This window comes from Podarcis pityusensis (genome assembly GCF_964106645.2).
Source record: "Podarcis pityusensis genome assembly, chromosome: 5".
Classification (NCBI taxonomy): Eukaryota; Metazoa; Chordata; class Lepidosauria; order Squamata; family Lacertidae; genus Podarcis; species Podarcis pityusensis.
Window position 1 is genome coordinate 50125757 of NC_138032.1, and position 22953 is coordinate 50148709.

General features: G+C 40.3%; 1 protein-coding gene across 2 annotated transcripts in view; it reads right to left on the reverse strand.

The window, feature by feature from the left end:
- Positions 1–22953, reverse strand: part of CCDC186 (coiled-coil domain containing 186) — a 39509-nt gene that overhangs the window by 14738 nt on the left and 1818 nt on the right. For both annotated transcript variants that reach the window (XM_081005964.1, XM_081005965.1), the window contains 4 exons: positions 9151–9824; positions 4064–4190; positions 3082–3210; positions 1040–1252 (listed from right to left, as the gene is read on the reverse strand). In XM_081005964.1, coding sequence (XP_080862090.1) covers positions 1040–1252; positions 3082–3210; positions 4064–4190; positions 9151–9809 — 1128 coding nt within the window. In that variant the 5' untranslated portion in view covers positions 9810–9824. The remainder of the gene's footprint in view (positions 1–1039; positions 1253–3081; positions 3211–4063; positions 4191–9150; positions 9825–22953) is intronic.

Sequence of the window (22953 nt, forward strand, 5' to 3'; positions counted from 1 at the left end):
ATCTAGCTTTAGAGGTCATTTGTTTCCTCATTTAGCATTGTAAATACACGTAATGTAGCAGAACAGAGAAAGAAAAGGCAACACAATATCTGTACTGGAAAAAATCTGCCGAATGTAGGTTTTGCATTCTTCAACTGCTTTATAATAAGACAGAAGCCTTTTAAACTTAATGTACAAAAATGCCTTAGACATGATTACACAGTTTCCAGGAAATCCAGTGTCGAGGAAAATATCACCATGTGGGGGCAGCAAAATCTTCATATACTGAAGTATTGAAATCATTCTCTGAAGCGACAAAGCAGTGCAAAATCCCCCCCCCCCCACCTTCCAGGGCCCACTTGTCCAGTCCTGAACTCTAATGGGGCTATTTTTCCTGGAAAAATTATCGAGTAATGGAGGCAGATCAGCAGAGAAGTGCAGTGCATGAGATTTTCCAGCCCCATTGCAGCACTGGGCTAGACAGCGGCTGTCAATTGCAAGCAACAGTCATGGGCTGTGAAAGGCTAGTAAAAGAGGACTGGTGGACCAGATTAGCCGTGTGGGTCAGCAGTTCACCTCTGTCTTAGAGTTCACTTTCAGGAAAGCTCAATAGTCAGTATATGCAAGTAAAAAACATATAAGAAAATAATTATTTGGGGGGGACGACCTATATTTAAAAATTTATGCTAGAAACCCAAAAGTGCAACCTTAATTTTTACATGCAACGTATCTTAATTCTAGGTAGTTAAAAGTTTTCTAGGCAAGGAGACCTTCATCTTCCCCCACCACCACCAAAAAAAGAAGAAACAAAGATGCCACATATTTATTTGATCATGCACCATACAAATTTAGGATTAAGGTCTATAGAAGTGTAGCTTTTTGCCACTGTATTCAAATCAGCCCCCTTTCTACTAGAACTCTCAACTTCATCTGACTCAATATATTCTATTTCCCATTCACTTGAAAGAGATGCCAAGTCATTTCAGCATTTTAATCCCATTTCTGGAATTCAAGGTAAGCCGCAGGAATACAAAAGAAACTCAACATGAAGTAGATATACCTTGGTTTCAAAGAGCTGGTGCAAACGTCCTTTCTCCTGGGAAAGCTGCTTTATTTTGTTAGTTTGCTTTTCAATTTCTTTATTTGCATCTCTCAATTTTCTTTCAAGTATTTCTTTTTCCTTTCGGAGGTCTAGGGACTCCTTCTCTCCTCGAACGTATTTCATTACCATGGCTTCTTTTTCTTGGCGGGCTTCTTCACATTTCTTGTTTGCCTTAGAATATCAAACACTACAAGTTTACTTTAGGTAATGAGAGTGAATATATGCCTCCCCTCTCCATTCGTCAAGATAATAAGAATACAAAATCACTGCAACTGAAGCAATGTGATCTAAATTCATGACTGAAGAATGCCTAGCTTCCAATGAAATGTTGGAAAGGAGGTGGAAGAGGAAAATGAAAATATGACTCAGCCTAGGACTTTTAATGACTTTTAATCCGAACCTTTCAAAACCAGAACAGATAAAATAAATGTGTTGCTGGTCAAAGCAGCTTGCAGTCTAAAAATAAATTAAATAAATGGAATGGAGGAAAAAAGGGGGAAATAACAGGGAACAAGAATATACAGATAAATAAGTAAATAGTATTTTGTAACCCTTATCACATTTGTGTCTTGCCCTTTCTTGACCATTTCAGAGCAATGGGTTTATGCCATTTTAATAACCTTTAGAGCAGGGATGAGAAGCTCTCTTTTTGTTGTGGGGAACATTTTCCAGGAGTAATCTGTAGAAGACCAATGGGTAGGACCATCCCCTTTCTTATTCTGCCACTCCCCCCACCCCACCATTTCTATCCATGTAAAATGAGTACAATGGATTCAGATTGCGCCCTACAGCGTAAGAGTCATCACTCTTTCAGCCTCAACACTATGCTGTACAGTGGTATCTCTGATTGCGAATGGGATCCGTTCTGGAGCCCCATTCGCAACATGAGCAGAATGCAACCCATGTCTGAGGGTTGCGATTCGCCGCTTCTGCGCATGCGTGTGATGTCATTTTGTGCATCTGCGAGAGGGGCGAAACCCGGAAGTAACCATTTCCGGTACTTCCGGGTCGCCGCGGGACGCAACCTGAAATCGCGCAACCTGAAGCAAACGTAACAAGAGGTATGACTGTATTGGTAACTATGAAAACATAATTACTCTGTCTGTCTGGATAACAGTACAGTCATACCTCGGGTTACAGATGCTTCGGGTTGTGCAATTTCGGGTTACGGACCACGGGAAACCTGGAAGTACTGGAACAGGTTACTTCCGGGTTTGGGCGCATGCGCAGAAGTGCTAAATCACGCTTTGCACCGAAGCGCCAAATCACGACCTGCGCAGACGCGGCGCTGCGGGTTGTGAACATGCTTCCCGCACCAATCACATTCACAACTCGAGTGTCCACTGTAATAGAACACCAGTAGTAATGGAATGCTGAATACTGTCTCACCATATTAGTTTTAACAGGAGGTGTCTTATTACTATGCACACATGGGATGGTAATATATCTCACCTTGCCTTCAAGGTTCTCTCTACCCCCAACTTTTATCCTTATAACATTATAACCTATGGCTGCAACAACCAAAGCTTGTCTCAGAGGATGTGTTCTGGACACATCTTCAGCAACTGCAAATTCCAGAACGGAGATTATATGAGTGACTTGACATCCATCTACAGTCATACCTCATGTTACAGACACTTCAGGTTACGTGTTTTCGGGTTACGGACTGCAGGAAACCTGGAAATACCAGAACGGGTTACTTCCGGGTTTCGCCGCTCGCGCATGTGCAGAAGCGCTAAATCACGTTTTGCACATGCACAGAAGTGCCGAATTGCACTGGCGTCGGCGCAGACGTGGCACTTCAGGATGCGAATGCTGTGGACGTGCCTCCGTCACGAATTACGTCTGCAACCCGAGGTTCCACTGTACAGTCATCAGCACCAGCCAAAATATGTTTAGCTTTCAACTAAATACTTGAAGATATTTAATGCATACAGTGCCTATATCATCCTTCACGTTCCTACAGAAAGCACAACAAGAACTTTTAAAAAAAGAGTCACCTGATCTGTACGAAAAGCCATCTCTTTGTGCAGTTGTTGTATGGCATTTTTCGCAGCAGCATCTTGGGATAGCAGTTTATCTTTAGCAGCTTTAACTTCTTTTTGGAGATCCTCTATTCTGGCCTCTAACTGCAAAGAGAACATTATGTATTTCGGCCATGAGCCAAAAAAGTGATCTGCAAAATTTGCAACTTGAGTAGAGGTTTTTAAAAATGTCATTGCATTTATACTTTGGGAGCAGTTTACAAAAGATCTCGACAACCTAAAGCAGCAATATGCATCATGTGGTGCTGGTACTGCAAATCAAACCATATCGCCATCACCATCATGGTTCCAGTGATCATGGTTCCAAGTTCTGACAATAATTTCAGCACAGCCGTGGTCTTAAGTATTCATCTGGTATGCACAGGCAATAAGGAGTGATCTGATATCTAAGGGACAAAGCACTCCATCCCTCTTCCCAGTCAGGCCAAACACAGAAATCCTACAGGCTGCTAGAGAGATGGTCCCTCTTTTGACAGCTCCCAGAGTCTAGCAGTTAAAAAACACAAAACATCTGGCAGGGTAGTAATTTTGTAGCCTTGTTTACAAGGCTGAGTTTAACACACTTTTAATTCTGGTAAGCATGGGAAACTAAACAGTCACATATAATGCAATATGATGCTCTATTAAAAAGAGAATCAAAATATTGCCCCAGGGGCTTCCATGTACATCTCAGTGCAAATAAAATATATACTATTTCCCTTGAAAACACTCTAAAATTAAGTATTTGCTGCCAAACATAAGTCCAAGGCAATTCAGGCAGCAACCTTCCTATACACAGCCTAGAGTTAGGACTCATTGAACTCCGTGGGACACTTCTGAGTCAACAGGTATATGAAGAAATACGAACACTGAACCAAGTATCTGAAAGTACAAATAGAAATACAAGTTTTATGTGAAATATCTTGAACAAGGCATGAATGTGCATAAAACTCCATACCTGTTTAATAATGCCAAGGTGCTGTTTTTCAGTTTCTGTTCTTTTCTTCAATTCGTCTTTTAAGTCGTCTTTTTCTGAACAAATGCCCAAAATTAGTTCTTGGTGCTTTTTGTTTTCTTTAATCAATCTGTCCAATGATATAATTAAAAGAATATCCGATGAAGCAGAGCCCAGTGTGTATGACGAAAAGATAACTACATTGCCAAACCCTGGATTGCCACAGACCCAAAATTTTCTCAAGGGCTTCTTAACGCCCCTGCTCTCAGGCTGAGGCAGAGTCCACCTTCTTGGTCCTCAGGTCCTCCCTCACCATTACACCCCCCCCCCAAATTGACTAGACTTCTACCACTTCTGCCCCATCCATTTTACAACTGTTTCCACATTTTACAAGAAAGATTTGGATGCTTTTCCATGTAACAATCACCTATCACACGACACCACTTGAGATGGCCACATGGCAAGGTGCTCTTAAACGTCACAGTAGCTGATGACCAGGGGTAGTTTTAAACTGCTTCCGTGTGGCTTAAAGAAAGCATAAATAAAGTCCGACATTTGCTTCAGAGGAAAACATAGAATCAAAGAATTGTGCAGTTGGAAGGAACTGAGGGTCATATAGTTGAATCCTCTGCAGTGCAGTAAGAACATAACATTAGAGGAGTCCCTGCTGAACTGGCCCGCTAACCTATTTAACCCAACATCCTGTTCTCAGTAGTGACCAACCAGATCTCTATTGGGAAGCTTATAAGCAGGGCACAAATGTAACAGACTTCCCACTGTTTGTCTCCATTTAGCTAACAGTTACTGAGAGACAAATTCAATGAAGGATAGTTCTTTTTAAAAGCACAAAATGCTTAGGTGTGCTGCTCATATATTAGTAGAGCACTTTGTGTGCACAACTGGACACACACACGCAAAATCTCCAGTGAGCTGGAGCCACAGGAGCAATCCTCAAAATACAAGAATCTCATTTGTTTAACAAAACAAATCACAAAGACTCCTATGATACTTTGGTCTGAAAGTTTGAATTAAAAGAAAGAAACTGAGTAGTATTTCAGATCAAACTGCACATTTAGAGCATACAAAGCACTTCACTGTTGTCTAGGTAATAAAGCCACAAAGAGAAAGAATAGGCATGTGTTTAATTTGCTGGCTCCATGCCTTCGAACACTACAGCCAAATCAAAATCTCAAAAGATTTACAACCCTGGCAGCTTTAATAATACCCTGGCCACAAGTTGCCCAAACTCATTCAACTCTGTTCAAGGTGCCCTTTAGAAAATTTGCAAATGGCCAACAGCAACCTCCCAACAAGACCTCAAACAGCGACAGGCCAGGGTTTTTTTTTATAGTCTCATGGATGAAACAACATAATTAAATTAAAGATGTGGTCAGAAGGTCCAAGGCTGCCTAGGGAGAAAAGAAAAGCTGGTTTGCCTGTAGCACATCACACAAATAATACTGAACTGGCACAACAAATTCGGCACTGGTTCAACAAAGGCAAGTGAAGCCCAGAACGTTCATGTGAAACAGTTCTGAATTATTGCCAACTCCAAACTACTGCACAATTCACAGCACAAAAGTTCTGAATCACAGCCAATTTGTACCCCAGAAGCACATAAGTCAGAGGTGGGAAACCTGTGGCCTCCAGATATTGTTGGTCTGAGATTCCCATCCATCTCGGCCAACGTGGCCAATTGTCAGGGATGATGGGCGTTGGAAACCAACAAGAAGTAGGTGATTTATGCACTCAGGCTGATAAGGAATAATTCTTCAAAGGATCTAGTCAGAATAGTTTCTGGCAAGGTTCCCAGTTTTGTGAAACTCCCTCCTGGCTGAGATCACAAGCCCCCTCCCCTGGTACACGTTAGGCTCTTGGTGAAGGACTTTAAAAAAGAAACACATTCAGCAGGCATTTTAAATAAGCTTTTCTGACTTGATGGGTAATGTTAACTGATTTTTATCATCTCTACCTCTTTTGTAACCTCACTGTGTACTTAGAAACTATGTTGTTAAATGGTATAGACATTGTTGAACTAAAGAAAGAAATAAAGGTTTTCTTAGTGGGACAGATCTAATGGTAGTGGTTGCTTAGCCATGATTTTGGAATTACAGTGGTACCTCTGGTTACGGACGGCATCCATTCCGGAGGCTTGGCCGTATCCTGAAAAGTCCATAACCAGAGGCACCCTTCTGCGCACGCACAAGAGGCGAAGATTCGCAACCCAAAGATTATGTATCCAGAGGGATACGTAACCCGAGGTACCACTGTATAACCTCCTCTCATTCTCCACTCACCTTACTGCCTTTTACCATCATTTGTTATTGTACGGACACAGACATAAATGCTGCAATCCTAGACTCACTTACCTGGGAGTAACCCCACTGAACTCAACGGAACTCATTTCTTAAGTAGGCATGTGTAGGATTGTCCTTAGCACAGTAGCCACTAAATGTCTTGGTAAAAAAGGATGGGTTAAGCAGCCCAAGAAGAAACATCAGTGCATGTATTACAACAAGGAACAGGGCAGGTTTACCTCAAGATTGGTGGTAGAAGGAGGAGGCTATGTATGGGAGGGGAGCACAAAATCCTGTGGCCTATTCCTAGTTCTTTAGCCATAGTTTAAAAAAACCAAAGACTGCTGAACTCCAGCACCAGCCTACTGAAATTAGACTGCCCGAGGGCCACCTTTGATTCTCAGTGAAATTCTGTTTCTTTTGGAAACGGAAGTTTACCTCAGTTCAAAGTGGACCAAATAAAATTTACCTAAAACATACAGTAAGCATGTTTCCTGCAAGATTGGGAAGTTATTACATCACAGAGTTTGGTTGGTTTAGACTCACAGCAGAGGACATTTCCTGTAACTGCAAGATCCAGTGATAGCTTATGTATAAAATCAATATTTTTAAGAACTTAAAAAACACAGCTGTTTGGAAGTTTTTCACACACCATCCTGTCATGGCTGGAAAGTCTCTTTGTAATCACAGACATGCTCTGGGAAGGTCTTTGCTGATAAACAATTCACAAGCAAGAGTATAGCTTACTCACTGGGGCAGGATACTCTACCTTGCCCCAGAAGCAGCTTTAAAAGAGAAAGAGAAAGAGAGAGAGAGAGAGAGAGAGAGAGAGAGAGAGAGAGATTAAAAAGAGTATTGGGTTGCTATTTCTTTGCCAAGAAAAAAATTAAACCTACTGCCCTTACTATTTTCCATATACACAGTTAGTTTCCTATAAATAAGGTAAAGTGTTAGGATGGTGACATCAGCATATTTTTACATGTGCAAGTGAGCAAAATATATATTTGGACAGACTGGCACGGCCATTATCACATTACAAAATACACATCCTCATACACAGAGGCCCATACATACGTCAGTGTGACATGGAAATCTGCCCTGCCAGCTGTCAGGCCACTGCAGAGGGATGAGAGACATGGACCAGAAGAGCAGAAGAGATAGATAATTTATTTGATTTTGGTCTCCCTTTTAAGTTTCTGTGGCATCCATTTCTTCCTTCATCAGAAGATTCTAGTGACATTATGTGTTCTAGTGCACTTTAATGTGCTTCTGATTATTTCATGTTATTAGATAACCTTGTTCAGTAGCAACACATTCAATTAATTGTTCGTTCTCTCTTCTTGCTTCAGTTACTCTGTGATGTAAGGCTTCAAGCCTGGAAGAAGACTCAAAGGAAGGAGGGTCCTACACAGCTTCTCAAAGGCTGCTGGAGAACACCTCAGGCTTCCAAGCTCTGACAAAATAATAATAATGTTGTTGTCCAAGGCCAAAAGTTCCGATTATCCTCCTGATCTGCATATTAGTCACCATATTTGTCTTTTCTTTGGTAACTACATTAAAACATGCACAAATACTATGGATTTCAATGACGTCTGCATGCAAGAAGCTGTGCTACATCATATGCCTAGTCAATAAGTTCTAAAAATTGCTGTACTAAGAAGCAACTGGTGTGTTTAACCCTACATCACTGCAGGCCTGTTTCAAACCCTCGCTAAAAATAATTCAAATGAGGTAGCAAATAAGCTGCTACGAATGACTGCAGTCTTCCTCTAATATTAAAGTACCAGCGGCTGTCTTCAATAGTGGCTTTGCCAGTAGTGGAACCCACTACCATTTGGGCAAAGCAGGGGCATCCAATTTTTGCCACAACCCCTATCTACTGGAGCCCTCTGCACAATATCCCATAGTATTCCAGAAGGCCCCCCCAACCCCACAGAGCTGCTTTTCAGGGGGCATGAGGAACTGCAGTGGGTAGAGGGGTTTGGTACCTGATGTACCCTGCCTTGTCCAAGCAGCAAAGTGATCCTTGGATACAAGCTGGGGACAGAGGTAAACTGCAATGAGATAAATTTAGTTTAACCTGAATGAAACACAGTTAAAAGAAAACCAAGGAAAGAAGATAGTTCCTGCCAGGTTGGTTTTTTTCCTGCCCATCAATGTTCTAGATTTAAATGTACTACAAACATGGTTGTAGAATCCAATTGTGGCAGTGAGAATAAGGAAACACCTCACAGGAAAAAGGTTTAGCATTCTGTCCCCCCATCCTCACTGCAAAGTACCTCTCTGTAGAGTGTTTTGCAATGGAAAGGGGCTTTTGGACTAACATACAGTAACCAATAGTTGGGTCCTCAAAGGCATTAGAATTTACTCTTATCCATTAAACAGAAGATCCGCATACCGAACCCCAAACTGTTTTTGAAACTACTCAGTTTCAAACACACCATGTCTGAATCCATCAACTGAAGGAGAGTATAAAAAAAACCCCCAGAAATCTAAAACCCCACAGAACACTTGACACACAGTTATGTGAATTTTGGCACGTGATTGCCTTACCTAACGTATGCTTTGGAAACCATATGGTCACTTTATGGACTGATGAGTTTATATATGAATTAATCTCTCTGCCTATTGAAAACTGAAAATGCTCCTGCAAGCAATGTTGTTTGCCCAAGCTGACCATTTAGCCACAAAGACATCGCTATAGTTACACAGCACAAAGCTGTAACTCCACAATACGTAATGGATAACATTCATGTTTAAAGATCTATGTGCGGATGTTCACCCAGTACTCACTTCTTTATTGTGTGTTCTTGCTGCAGATATTTATCTTGCATGCATTTTTCAAGTACAGCCAACGTAGCTTCACTCTTGCACACCCCATTTGGAAGTTTATGGTCTTTCAACAAACCCGTCGATAGTAGTTCAGACTCTATTTCTTCTAACAAAGCTTCCTGAGAAGAAGCGTTCTGAATAGTTGAGATAAGATTCTTAGTACAATCTGTGTCATAAGGGCTTTCTGAGCAGACCCCGTGAGGCCCTTTCATATCGTCATGCAATAGGTGTACCAGGGATCGATCTGTGTCATCAGTTTTAGAAACTTGTCCTTTACAGTCTCCCATAGGTAAACAGTCCTCTTTGGTCTGCATTTCAAATGGTTTAGCACAACAATCTCCACCTCCATCTCCATTAACGTCTGGTGTAAGCTGTGCATCAACAACATCCCCATTTCCACTTGCATCAAGAGCTGTTGAACTGGGATCCAGTGTCAATTGTTTATTTTCTATGCTCAAAGGGCTTTTTTCACCTCCAGTGTCTGCAATCTGTAAACTATCCTGAATTCCCAGTGTTTTCTCTGCTTCTTCAACAGCTGATGAGCTGGAAGATACGTCATCAGTCTTTGAAAGGTTGACCGGATACAGAGGACTTTGCTCTTCTTGTAATTGCTCATCCATCTTTTCACCAAGAATCTGGGAAGAAAACGTAAGAGTAAAATAGTTTTGAGTCATAAAACGTTTTTTTCCCTGCAATAACCTTGATCGCTTTCAACAACTACCAAAGATAAACAGATAAGTATCAGCACAGATTGAGTCATAAAACCTAAAAAAAGGGCAAGTTAGATACTTTGGGATTTAACTCTTTAACCAAATATTTTTAATGCAGTGGTTTTCAACCAGTGTGCCGTGGCACCCTGGGGTGCCTTGAATGATGGTCAGGGGTGCTGTGGGCAACACTGGCCTCTGTCCCTCTTTCCTTCCCTCCCTCCTCGGATACCCTCTCACATCTCTGCCTCCCAAAGTCTTGCACAGCTGTAGACTTGTAGGTGAATGGTACCTCTGGGGCTAGTCAGGGGGTGCTGGTTGCCAGGAGCTGAGACGGCCTCAGAGTAAGCAAGCAAGCAAGGGAGGGAGGCCAGCCAGTCCGTCTGCCAGCCCTTGCTGTTGGGAATGGACAGACAAGTCCCAGATTTCTGTGGGGCAGTGTGAGGAGGCACTTCTCTTTGAGGGTGAGGGGGGCAGCTCAGATAACAGGGGCAGCAGCAGTGGCTGCCCAGAGGACTCCCAAGGAGAGGAGAGGAGGCTGAGGGAACATTTCACAAAAGAGCGTGTTCGAAAAAGGGTGAGAGACTGCCAGCTCTGCGGGCAAGGGGTGACATAACTGCACTCCTGAGGCCCACAGGGGTGCTGCAGAAAGAATGTAGTTGGTCAAGGGTGCTGTGGGCTCAAAAAGGTTGAAAACCTATGTTCTAATGAACTATGTCTGTACAAACACACAAGGCCGTAACACTTTGCACTACCACTCCCAGAGGTAAGGTTTATGCCGCATGCCGCACCCAATCCCCACTCATCAGAGTTGTTTCACAGTCCTATATCCATGCCGGGAAATGTGAAGTATAAGAGTATTTTGCTTCCAGTACTTGGTAAGTCAGTGGGTAGCTGGGTTCAAGTGGCATATTGAAAGCCAAATGATCAAGCTGCAGCATTCAACTGATTAATCAACAAAAAGCTTAACTGCACACTGAAAACTTGGCCTGCCCTTTGCCGTGACTAGTCAGTGGGGTTTACTACAAGCAAAATGTCTTGATTTGGGACTCCTGAAAGATCTGCTACTGGGCAGGTCATATAGCTGCGCCATCTCCACCCACCCTCCTGTTACCAGATATGATGATGAAAAAATGTAAAAAGCTTTTCCTGCTTTCTACCCTATGAAGGGACAAAGTCCATGGCTTTTCTTCAGACAGTATGACTTCTAGGCGATAGAAGCAGATTGCACTCATTGCAATTAATTGATCTTTCACAGAACTGATGGACATTGTACTTGTTTACATTTAAAGGCTCTTCTGGAGTGTTACTAGATAACAGGGGTTACTGCATATATATTTAAGGCATTGCCTTACATGTGATATGGGACTCTTTCCCAGAAAACCTATGTGAACCTTTTTCTTCTTCCTTCAAATGCCAACTTAAAACATCTTTCCTAATAAAACCTGTTATCACTCTGCCTATCTGAAACACATATATTATAGGTGTTGTGATTAAACATTTATCTCATAGTAACTGATTAAAATATGAACGTATCTGACACACTGATTATTTAGATCCTTTCCAATCTGGGCACAGACCACAGTATGGGACTGAAATCAGCCTTGGTTACCCTTATGGATGACCTTCATTGAGAAAAAGACGGGAGGAGTACGTCCAATGGTATCCAACCATATACCAAAACCTAGTCCTTGATCTTGGGAAGTATCATGTAAAACTGGAATGACAGTATCTTTAAAGGCATCCCAATCAATGCAGTTTGGAACTGTCCGGCCAAATTGGGCAAAGTTACATTTTGGTACGCCATCTTGATTCAAAATGGCACCTGGCATTCAAATGTGGACTTAAGACTGCCTGTTCCACTTCAGGAACCCTGGTACCAAATTGGGGTATATCTATCTATAAAGCATTAGTAGAATTATTTGGACTCTCCTTCATTGGAGGTTTTTAACCAGATGTTGGATGGCCATCTGTCTTGAATGCTTTAGTCGATATTCCTGCATTGCAGGGGTTGGACTTGGGGTCACTGCAATTCTTTGATTCTATGAATTAAAATATATACATATAAAATATCACATATAATGAAAACATCACAGCCTAAGTGGCCTTAATATAGAACATTCCAAAGGGCTGATTTTGACAAGCTGATGATTACACAGGTTCATCCTATCTGTACTTAAAAACAGTTGTAAAAAACAGGAAGAATAAATTTACAAGATAATAAAATAATAATCATCATATAAAGCTTAAAAAGAATGAATGACATAAAATATATTTCATGGTGCAATGCAAGGTTCATATTTCTACCAACCATACGAAATGTTCATGAATGTTGCCAATTAAACTTATTTAGTGGGACTGTGCCAACCGTGAGATTGTTTGGTCATATAAATCACAAACGACTCCGAAGCAGAAGCAAAGTATTTTTTTGAGTCAGTTTTTCAGAAATGGCAATGAATATGACTTTTTTATACTACAAAATAACAAGATGCATCCTTCCACCCTTGAGAGATCACTAGATGAGCAGCAGCCAACAGATATAGAATTTACTGTTGAGAAGTAAGGTCGGCATTGTCACCATCAAAAATAGATAAGAGACATAGCTTAGCATCCAAGGTGACCTGTTTGCCAACAATACTACCTATCTCCATTGGAACCTGCTTACAGAATTTGTGTACATAATTACAGTTCCACCACATATGCAAATATGTTCCTCGTACCTTACAACCCCGCCAGCATAAGGGGGAACCAGATCTTACAGTATGAGCTAGTCAGACCAGAGTTAAAAACCAGCACTGAACCTCTCCCTAATGTTAGCAGACGTGGACCTAGAGGGATAAGTGGACCAGATCTTAAGCCACTGAGAATCTTTCAGTTCGCCTATAGGGTTCATCTCTCACACTGATTTCAAAGCAGTAAGTGGAAAGACCCTGCCTTTTTGGGTGCTTGCCACAGCTAGATGTTCCTAAGTTCCAGGGCTCTAGTGGCTACACCATGTAACATAGGATCTTTCAAGATGATGCCGATCTGATTGATACGTAGCAGATCTACTCCTGAATCTTTCAAGTATTCCGAGAGTTGTGATTCTGTAACTGGCATGTTGTTCTCATAACAGTCTTGCAGGCGATGCAGTCCCGCTTTGGAAAGAATAGTTAGATACTGTTAATTTATCTTGAGCCTGAAATTGTGGTATATAAGGAAAGGGGATTAAGGATGAGGGGTATGGAGGCTAGTTTCTTACACCTTCTGTTCCATATATCTATAGTGTAATAAAGACTTCCATATTGACCTCTTTGGGAGCAAAAAGGGGATCACAATTAGAGGGAGAAGGAGAATCTTGTGCATCCAGTGCAACCCAAGATGTTGGTAGATCTGCTAAAATCATCAGAACGATTTGCCGTAGCTGAAAGGCATCAAAATATGTTGGTAAATAAACGACTTCCCAGCCTCCCTGGCTGGATTTAATTTTGCAGCAAAAAATAAGAAGTTGCCAAGAGGTAAGGGTATTATGTGAAATCGACAGGACTTGAAATAGAAACAAGATTCTGGTCTACCATTTTTACAGTAGCCACCCTCCTCAGAATAGAAAAAAAAATTCAAAGCCTGCCAAGCCTTCAAGTCCTCTACAGTATGTTTGGGGGTGGAAGTAGGGTACTTTAAATGAAGCAATTTGTTCAGATTCCTAGGAATTAGAACCCCAAAACATTGCAAGGAGGTAGAACAAGTTTGGTGGATCATCTAATTTCTGGTTGAGTCTGCAAGTTCACATTCCAAAACAAGGTCTCTGATTTGTCATTGTTTATAAAGAAACCAAACACCACCCAACAATAATTTATAGTTTTAATTACCTCTGGAAGAGCAGCTTTTGGGCCTTGATGATGGCAGTGTCACCAGCAAATAAGCTAATAAGGTGTTTCCAGGTACCCACTGTGAACCCCTGGATTAATGGATTGTTACGATGATATCTTGAGAGGTCTCCAAACCCACAAAGGCCAGAAAAATAGACAAAGCACTTTCCAAGACATATAGTAAGACGCTTCCTTCTGTACATCTGCATATTATTTTTATTTGTTGCTAGAAGAATAGTGCAGAGTACTCTCATTTTCTCATTAAATATATATAATTAAGACTTTCCTACAATCCAAATATAAAATCCCTTTTAACACAGAACATTAAGCAACTGAGCACAAAACAAATAGCTCATTTCCTCTCTTTCTTAGAGGTCTTAAAGTCAAAAAAGCAAAGTAAACAGGATGCTCTATAGTCAGCACTTTATTTTATACAGTAGTGGGTATCTTTTAATTCTTGGTGAACAACGAATATTGCTTTGCCGTCACAGAAAGTGATAAAGACGTGTACAAATAAAATGTTGTTTTTATTCCAGTTAGAAGCCCAAGATCTGTATTATTTTTAGTTTAATAGTATTTAAAGTGTTATCACACAATACTAAAAGAAATAACATTACGCTGTTTAAGTGTAATCTTTGTGTGGACTATTCCTGCTCTCAGCAGATAAGTGGGAGCTGCGCCTTGTTATAAAGGAACAAAGATTCTAAAGCTTATTGTGAAAGTAAAGTTCAAGTGACTGTGCTATAAGGCCTGCTTTAGAAATTTGTTTAAGCTGTCCCTTTAAATGCAATGTTTCCTTTCAAATCAGTTAGTAAAATCAGAAGTCTTTGTAGATATTTTAAAATATTGTTAACTACACTTCAAAAGGACAAGAAACTAAACATAATAAATGAAATCAGTGTTATTTCCTTGCTTATTACGGTAGCATGTTAATAGCACTGATCACTCTCTAAACATCTGGTAAAAGATGTATGGGGAAACAGGAACAAGATCTAAAGAAGAAAAAATTAACATATTTTATAGAGTGGTACTGACAAAATAAAATTTACTGCTAACAAAAGGGGGGGGGGGTTGAAGCTGAGGCAGTACCACACCATTTTATTCAATGTTGCTTACTTTCATCAGTATCTGTTGGTCCCAATTTTTTTAAAAAATGCATCAAAGCAAGATAAGCAAGGCAGATCACCAATGCAACTTGATAAAGATGTGGCAGCAGAAAGGGAAAGCACATACACAAACAAATTTGGAATGAAAGATGCCAATATCCTCCAAAGATGACAGTCAGCCATCAGCCTCAGGAACAGCCCACGACCCCAAACATAAATATATATACTGTAATTCACAACAAACACAATGAACCCTGATGTACAGAATAATAAATAGGGGTGGACATTTTCAATGTCCTTCAGAATTTTTTTGGGCAGAAAAGCAAACACTATAAAGAATTGCCCTTCACACAAAAACAGCAGAAATATTAAAGCTCACGGGGCAATCAGCAACTGACTTCTTTTCCTGGCTGAACCTTTCCAGTCTTTTTTTAGAAACCTTAATAATTGTGCATTCTTAATGGTTGTTTGGGATCTCAATGTCTTTCCTAAAGACTTATCAATTTGCCATAGAGATGTTAACATTTTCCCAGTACTCTAGCCACACTCAATTCAGATGTCACATGTACCAAGCTGCCATGCCTTCCCCCTTCCTCCTTATATACTGATATTATCTCCAGCCCTATCTGGCAAACTAGCCATAGCATGGCTCTAAACTGGAATCGGAGTCATGGTTTGAAGTGGACTTGAAGCTAAACTATGGCTAGTGGTAACCAATTCAGGCATCACACACACACAAAAAAACAACACCTATGGTTACCCCAAACTAGGAAGTGAAGAAGGAGGATGGGCAGGCAAGGAAGATGCTCCCAATATTCAAACCCTGGTTTAAACCAAGCAAATAAATTGACAGGAAAATACGTTATTCCCCACTGCTTGTTGAATGCCTGTGTCATCAGTAAATAAATAATCCCAGACAGACCACACTTGACTATATTTGCTGTCCTTTTGCTATTGTAGAACATGACCTTGCCCAAATAAGTTCTCCAAGTTCATTCTTCCACCCGCATGCAACACAGCCCACATTGACAGCAGACAAAATGCTATACTAAAAATTACCCAAGTTTTAAATTAATAGACAGCCTTTTCTTTACATTCTTTATTTTGTTTCATTAAAAAAGAGAGAAGGACTAAGGTTGCAAATACTCCATTTTGGTTTTAAGATGAAATGCCTGAAACTATTTATCTAGTGACTAATGCTAAACATCAACAGCAGCTATACACCTTCAGCTCAGCTGTAGATTTCTTTGCTTCCAATACCTCTGGAACTATGTTTTCAATATTTAATATTGCTTTCCTAATTTTATGTCCTCCATGAGTCATCCCATAATAATTTTCATAGAATGACCTGACCTGCATTCTGTTCTGGATTTGCTTATAGATGATTTCCAAGGTAAAGTTCACTACACTATACTGCTTAACTACATGGGCTGTATTTTTACCAATCCAACATTAGGTAATAGTTAACGAAATGGATTAACACCAGGAACAAGTCAACTGAGCATTAAATAAAATAGCTGGGGAGGAAAATCTTCGGTAAACTAAAGTTATGCGACCACACAGATCTGTGAAGATTTAAGGGTTTGCAATCAGAAATACAGCATGGAAGATAATATACAAAGCTGAAAGTCACATTCTTGTTACAAACCAAAAATGCCTTTTAAAAAAGGTCAGTAGTGGTGTTAGAACACTGCTCATTCTCCATGAAATTTCTCTACCTTTCCCTCTTTCTCTGTCAATCTCTTTCTCTACTGACTTACATAGGGGAAGGCATGAGAACAGCAAACATAGTTTTTAGTAGTTATTTTAGCATCCATCTCCTAAGTCAATGTGATCGGAGTGCCTTGGAAAACTAATTCACTGTGGTTAGAAAATCTAGACTAGAGGGTCAAAACAATACCCCACCATCTTCACTCAAGTACAGAGCAGTCCCTTTGTCATTTAGGCTTTGCTTTAATATATAAGCACAGCAGTGATTTTTAAAATGCAGTATTTCCGGAGGGCATCCAAATCCAGAGAGCACAGGAATATAGGGAATCCTGGACCCAGAACCAACTTGAAATCATTGTTATTGTACTGTATATTTAGTGGCTTTTCCATGGCCTTGGGATCAGGTGCTGGCTGTTGCTGGTTTTTAAACTTATTTTGGCTAGAAATACATATGATGTACCAATAAAAGTTTTGACCAATGGTCTGCATCCAGGTCTGCTGTCAGTACAGTGATACCTCGGGTTACAAATGCTTCGGGTTACAAACTCCACTAACCCAGAAGTAGTTGCCTCTCACGACAATGTTTAAGAACTGGCAGAGGACCTTGTCCAGGTTTATTTGGCAGGGGAAGAGAGCAAGAATCAAGTTTAAATTGCTTACAGATAGGAGAGAAAGAGGGGGGTTTGCCGTCCCGAATTTACAACTATATTATGAGGCAGCATGTCTGTGCTGGATTAAGGATTGGATAGTTCTGGAGAATCTGGATGTGTTAGACCTGGAAGGATTTGATGCTAGATTTGGCTGGCATGCTTATTTATGGCAGGATAAGGAAAGGGTGCATAAAGGATTCTCTCATCATATTGTTAGAGGTGCGTTGCTAGAGGTATGGAATAGAACTAAAAGATTGTTGGAAAAGGGCATACCTTGGTGGTTATCACCAGTCAATATCTCATCAATCCCAAATTTAAATATGAGAAATCAAAAATGGACCTACGAAGACCTCTTGATCAAATCGGATAATGGGTGGAAAATTAAGTCATATGAAGAATTAAAGGATAAATCAATAGGGTGGTTACAGGTACATCAAATTAACGCCCTATGGAATGAACATAAAAAAATAGGGATGAATGAGAAAAAATCAAAATTCCAGGTGGAAATATTAGAAGGAAAAAATAAACTCCTATCTAAAATGTATAATCAATTACTGGAATGGGATACTAAAGACGAGGAGGTGAAGGAGGTCATGATAAAGTGGGCCATGGATTTGGGATATAATTTAGAATATGAGAGATGGGTGAAACTTTGGACTAAGGATATGAAATTTACAGCATGTGTTAGCCTCCGTGAAAATATGGAAAAAATGATGTATCGTTGGCATATTACTCCTGTTATGCTGGGAAAAATGTACAAAACGGGAGATAAAAGATGTTGGAAGTGTAAAAAAAAAGAGGGTGACTTCCATCACATGTGGTGGTCATGTGAAGAAGTGAAGAGGTTTTGGGGTTCTATCTATGACGAATTGAAAAAGATACTGAAGTATACATTTCCTAAAAAACCAGAGGCTTTCCTTCTGGGAATGGTCGGTGAGGAGATTAAGAAAGAAGATCAAACCATGTTCCAGTATGCAACGGCAGCAGCCAGGGTATTGTTGGCACAAAACTGGAAATCATCTAAGATCCCAACTATTAGTGAATGGCAAAACAAGCTATTTGAGTACTCAGAGCTAGCAATAATGACACAGAAGATCAGGCACCAGAGTAACAAATACTTTATTAATGATTGGAAGAAATTTATACTATACATGGAAAGAAATTTGGAGAATATTAAAATAACAGTAGGCGAATTATAGAATCTGCGAAGTAATCATAAAGGTTGAAAGAAGGAAATGCAAGAAAGGTAATAAGGTGATATAGCTCAAATTGTGGTGGAGGGAAGTTAGAACGATGATATGTTAATCAGTACTTTTGGAGAAATGTACTTATGATGAAGTTTTTACTGTTTAACTTTGTTTATTTTCTTTTTTATTTTTTTCTGTGGTATGTTTGTGATTTTAAAATAGTGCATATTGGAAATAAAATTTATAATAAAATTAAAAAAAAAAAAAAAAAGAAGTAGTTGCCTCGGGTTGCGAACTTTGTCCCAGGATGAGAACAGAAATCACGCGGCGGCAACGGGAGGCCACATTAGCGCAAGCGCACCTCAGGTTAAGAATGGTTTCAGGTTAAGAACGGACCTCTGGAACAAATTAAGTTTGTAAACCGAGGTACCACTGTATCCTTGTGGTGGTGTTTAGTATAATCACACCTTTCACCAATGACCTTTGAGATAACACGTTCTTTCACCTACCCAAGTCTTGCTTATCCATGTTCTTCTTTTCCCCACCCCAAAACAGTGAGTTTGTATTTGCAGGAGAGCCACTGTAAGCAATCATTTTGAAATTTAGCAAGCTTTCTCTTCCTCAGAAGGGGCAACCATGTCTGTAAATTGCATCCAATTCTGGCAGAAGCTAATTTCCTATAAAAAATTTTTTTAAAAAAAACCTTGGTACTCTGCAAAAAACTTGCTATTTGACAGGCTCAATCCACTCTGGAGGGACTCCTATGCCTGAAAAGTCCATCCATTTCTGGTGAGAGGAAGTAAGTTACAGTCATTTATAGATTCCCCATTATAGTAAATTGGACAGCCAGAGTGGGGTGGAGGGGTAGGAAGAGCACAGCTTCATTTTTCACATGTCTAATTTGGTCCTGAGTAACTAGTCGAATTAGAAATACACAGAGCAGCTGCAAAATAGATTGGGCTGCTTCCCCAAGCTACAGATACAAGTCAGATTTTGTGGCTGGTGTACACCTCTGGCAGCTGGGGCATTGCCCATTCTGCACAACACAACTCTCTTATTATGCAGTTTAGGCTCCATGATCCACTACTTTTCAGGTTTGCAAGACTGGAAAGAACTAGTTCCCCCCCCCCCTTCCCTTATTGTGGAGCTACAAAGGTTAAAGCTTGTTTCTCATCACCGCCCAAAAGCCGACATCAGAAAAGATAGCTAAGAGGGCAATCCTGCACACCCTTACGTGGAAGTAAATGGCACTGAAGTCTGTGCAACTTCTGAATAGACATGTGTAAGATTGCACTGCACAACAAGTGTTCAACCCTCTGCTTACTAATAAAGGACAGCACCTCAGAACATAGGCAGAGTGACTTTTCCTCACCACTCCGTAGCCATAGCCAGTCCTCCACACAATTGAGAATTAAGTGTCAGGGCTTTCATGGCAGAAGACATCACTTTCTGGCAGGCTTCAGTTCTTGCACCTCTCTTTTTGTATACATAGTCATATTATCAGCTACATCAGGATATTGAAATAACTGGTATCCATTGCTAAATCACATGGTAACAAGTAAATCACCTTCAGTTATTCTACTGACTGTTTGTGGACACAGCATTTCTACTGTTTGTGGACCCAGTAAGTATTTTGTCAACAAGCATTCCCTTGCAAATGAACAACAAAACCGACAGTCATCCTCCTTTGCCATGTTCATAAAGCACACTGTAGTATGGTCATTGCTACCAGGTAGCATGGTCATTGCTACCACCTCATGAGAAGAGAAGACTCCCTGGAAAAGACCCTGATGTTGGGAAAGATGGAGGGCATAAGGAGAAGGGGACGACAGAGGACAAGATGGTTGGATAGTGTTCTCGAAGCTACCAATATGAGTTTGACCAAACTGCGGGAGGCAGTGGAAGACAGAAGTGCCTGGCGTGCTCTGGTCCATGGGGTCACGAAGAGTCGGACACGACTAAACAACAACAACAAACCAGGTAATCTGCTACTGCCTATTCTAACTTTGATTGCACATATGGACCCAAGACTGCAATCCTATATGCATTTACTTGGGAGAAAGTACCATTAAAAAAACAAAACAATGACATATCAATACATGACACGCAAGATCCAGTGTTGTAGAAGTACCCAACTGTGTGCTCCCAAAGGGGTTGGACCTTTCTGAAAATTCTAAACAACCAAGTCACAAAGATTTGAAGGTGCTCACAAAGCATCCACTCTCTTCCCTGATTTCCTAAAGTTCAGGAACTCAGTTTGGGACAGGGGAAAGATGTAGGTGCAGGCAGTAGATCCTCCTAGACCCTGGCGGAATATCATTTCTGATCAGGGACTCCTGCAGGAAAATTACGCTCTCCACATTATTTCCACAAGGGAACGCCCTCTGGGGTGTTCTCATTAGAAGAAATGGTGAATATAGTATTTATTTCCTGCCAAGGATTCTGGGGCTTGTAGTCCCAGTCGTCTGTTGGACATGGGAGTGGAGCATCTGCCAGCATTTCCTCTGCCCCAAAGTAAGTTTCTGGACCTTTGGGAAGGAGAGGCCCATAGGATTGATGAGAGTAGAGTTTGGTTTGTTTTGGGTTTCAGACAAGGCTGTTCTTGCCTGATCATGCTTGAGTCTTTGCTTGAAAACTCATGACACCACCACTTCAATGCTTAGTTCAGGGCACTGATAATGACCGTGAAAGCCCTACATGGCCCATCTCTGTATTTCATTTAAGTTTAAGAGCATCTAGGAACACAATCTTATATTTACCACCCATGCAACAAATCAGAACTAGCATGCACAGAGGTGTTTTCCCTGAACTTTAGAACTTCATTTCCCAGGAAAATCCAAGTCAAAGCAATCTTCCAGAAACTGGAATTGTTATTCATGTTTATTTTGGGTAGGTTGGGATAGGCAACATCAGGATTTACAAACTCCAGTCAGGGTTTAACTGAAATATCAATGTAGAACTTGTAATATGGAGCAGCCTATAAATTTAATAAAGGTGGTATTTCTACTGAAAGTATTCTTTACATGGTTATTATCATAAATGATATTTAAGTCTCTACACAGAGCCAAATAATAGCTTGATAGGAAGCAGGGGTGTAGTAGCCTGGTAGAAAAACTCAGAAGCATATTTCTGAGAGGCAACTCTCTTCCAATCTTTTTTGCTCCTTTCCGTCAACAGGAGAATTACAGCTCAAAATTTAATTCCCATTCATTTCTCATGTTGTGTTATAGCACAGTAAGGGGGTAGCAACCGACCAATCAAGTTCCAAAAGGAACAGGCATTAAAACAGTTTATTGACAAAATAAATTACTATATCCAATCTGTTCCTTTTTTCAATCTAAAAATGGTTGCTTAAAACTGAGAATGTATTTTTAATGTAAGACATTAGGCAGAGATATATTTATTATTCAGACACTTGCCAAAATGTAGTTAACCTGTCAACCTGATCCTATACATATACATGCATAGCTGCAACAGCTTGAAATAACGACAGCTGTCAGAGGCAAATTAAGAGGAGCTGAAGGCCTTACACTAAATCCATTTTGAACCCTCAACTGTTGAGTCCAAGCCCTCCACTTCCAGCAGGACAAAGCGTGATAAGCAGTAGTGCACAGCTCTTTCTGCAAATACCTACACTGAGTAGATGAGTACTTGACAGCAGCACCTAAAACTTTGTAAATAATAAGTTTTGATCAGTTATCCTTTGGGCACACTGAACCGCATTATGTAAACACATAGAAAGGCAAAGAATATAGAGAAACTGGCCTGAAATGCCAATAGAGTATTACAGATCACGACACTGGAATAGTGAAGTAGGTGCTATGAAACATCTTACACACTCATTCTAGATGTTTAAGACCAATCCTAAATACCTTTGTTCTGCCAAGTGTTTTGAGGTCAGATGATTATGCTATTTCAGCTATCAATATTGTAGGCTTACTTCTTTTTCAGTATTTTTTTTTTACATATCCTTTAATGTTAATAAATGTTGCACTTTTTTTGCTATTTTGGGAACCTGGCTTGAATATCTCTTTTGCCTAGAAAGATGGGAAATAAATATTTTAAAAATAAACAGATCTAGTAGCAGCAGCTCATACCAGCTGGCCTTAGAATCACATCACAGCAAAGCTTTCAAATAACAGTTCTTTTGTTTGCATGGCCCACAACAATTATCAAGTGTACAGATCAAAAATGAAATACAAGACAACCCTAACCTTTACCTAAGCTATGTGGATTCTTATACATCAAAAACCAAACTCTAATTTTAATATATATAATGTTATTAACAAAGGGAAAGGCACCCACCCACCCCAAAATGAAAAAAGGCACTTTACTGAAACAAATGCTTCAGTACATAGGATTTTATCTCTGTCACAGTCAGCCCAGGAAGACACTTGTAGCAGCATTAAAATATACTGTGGAAAAACTGTGTGGAATGGTTTTGTGAACAAACTGCTTTCTGGGATAGGGCCATAATGTAAGTGACCATTCATAATATTGTATGGTTTTACAGGCAATAAGGCCTTCTGGTTTTCCAACATGGAAGCCATAGAGCC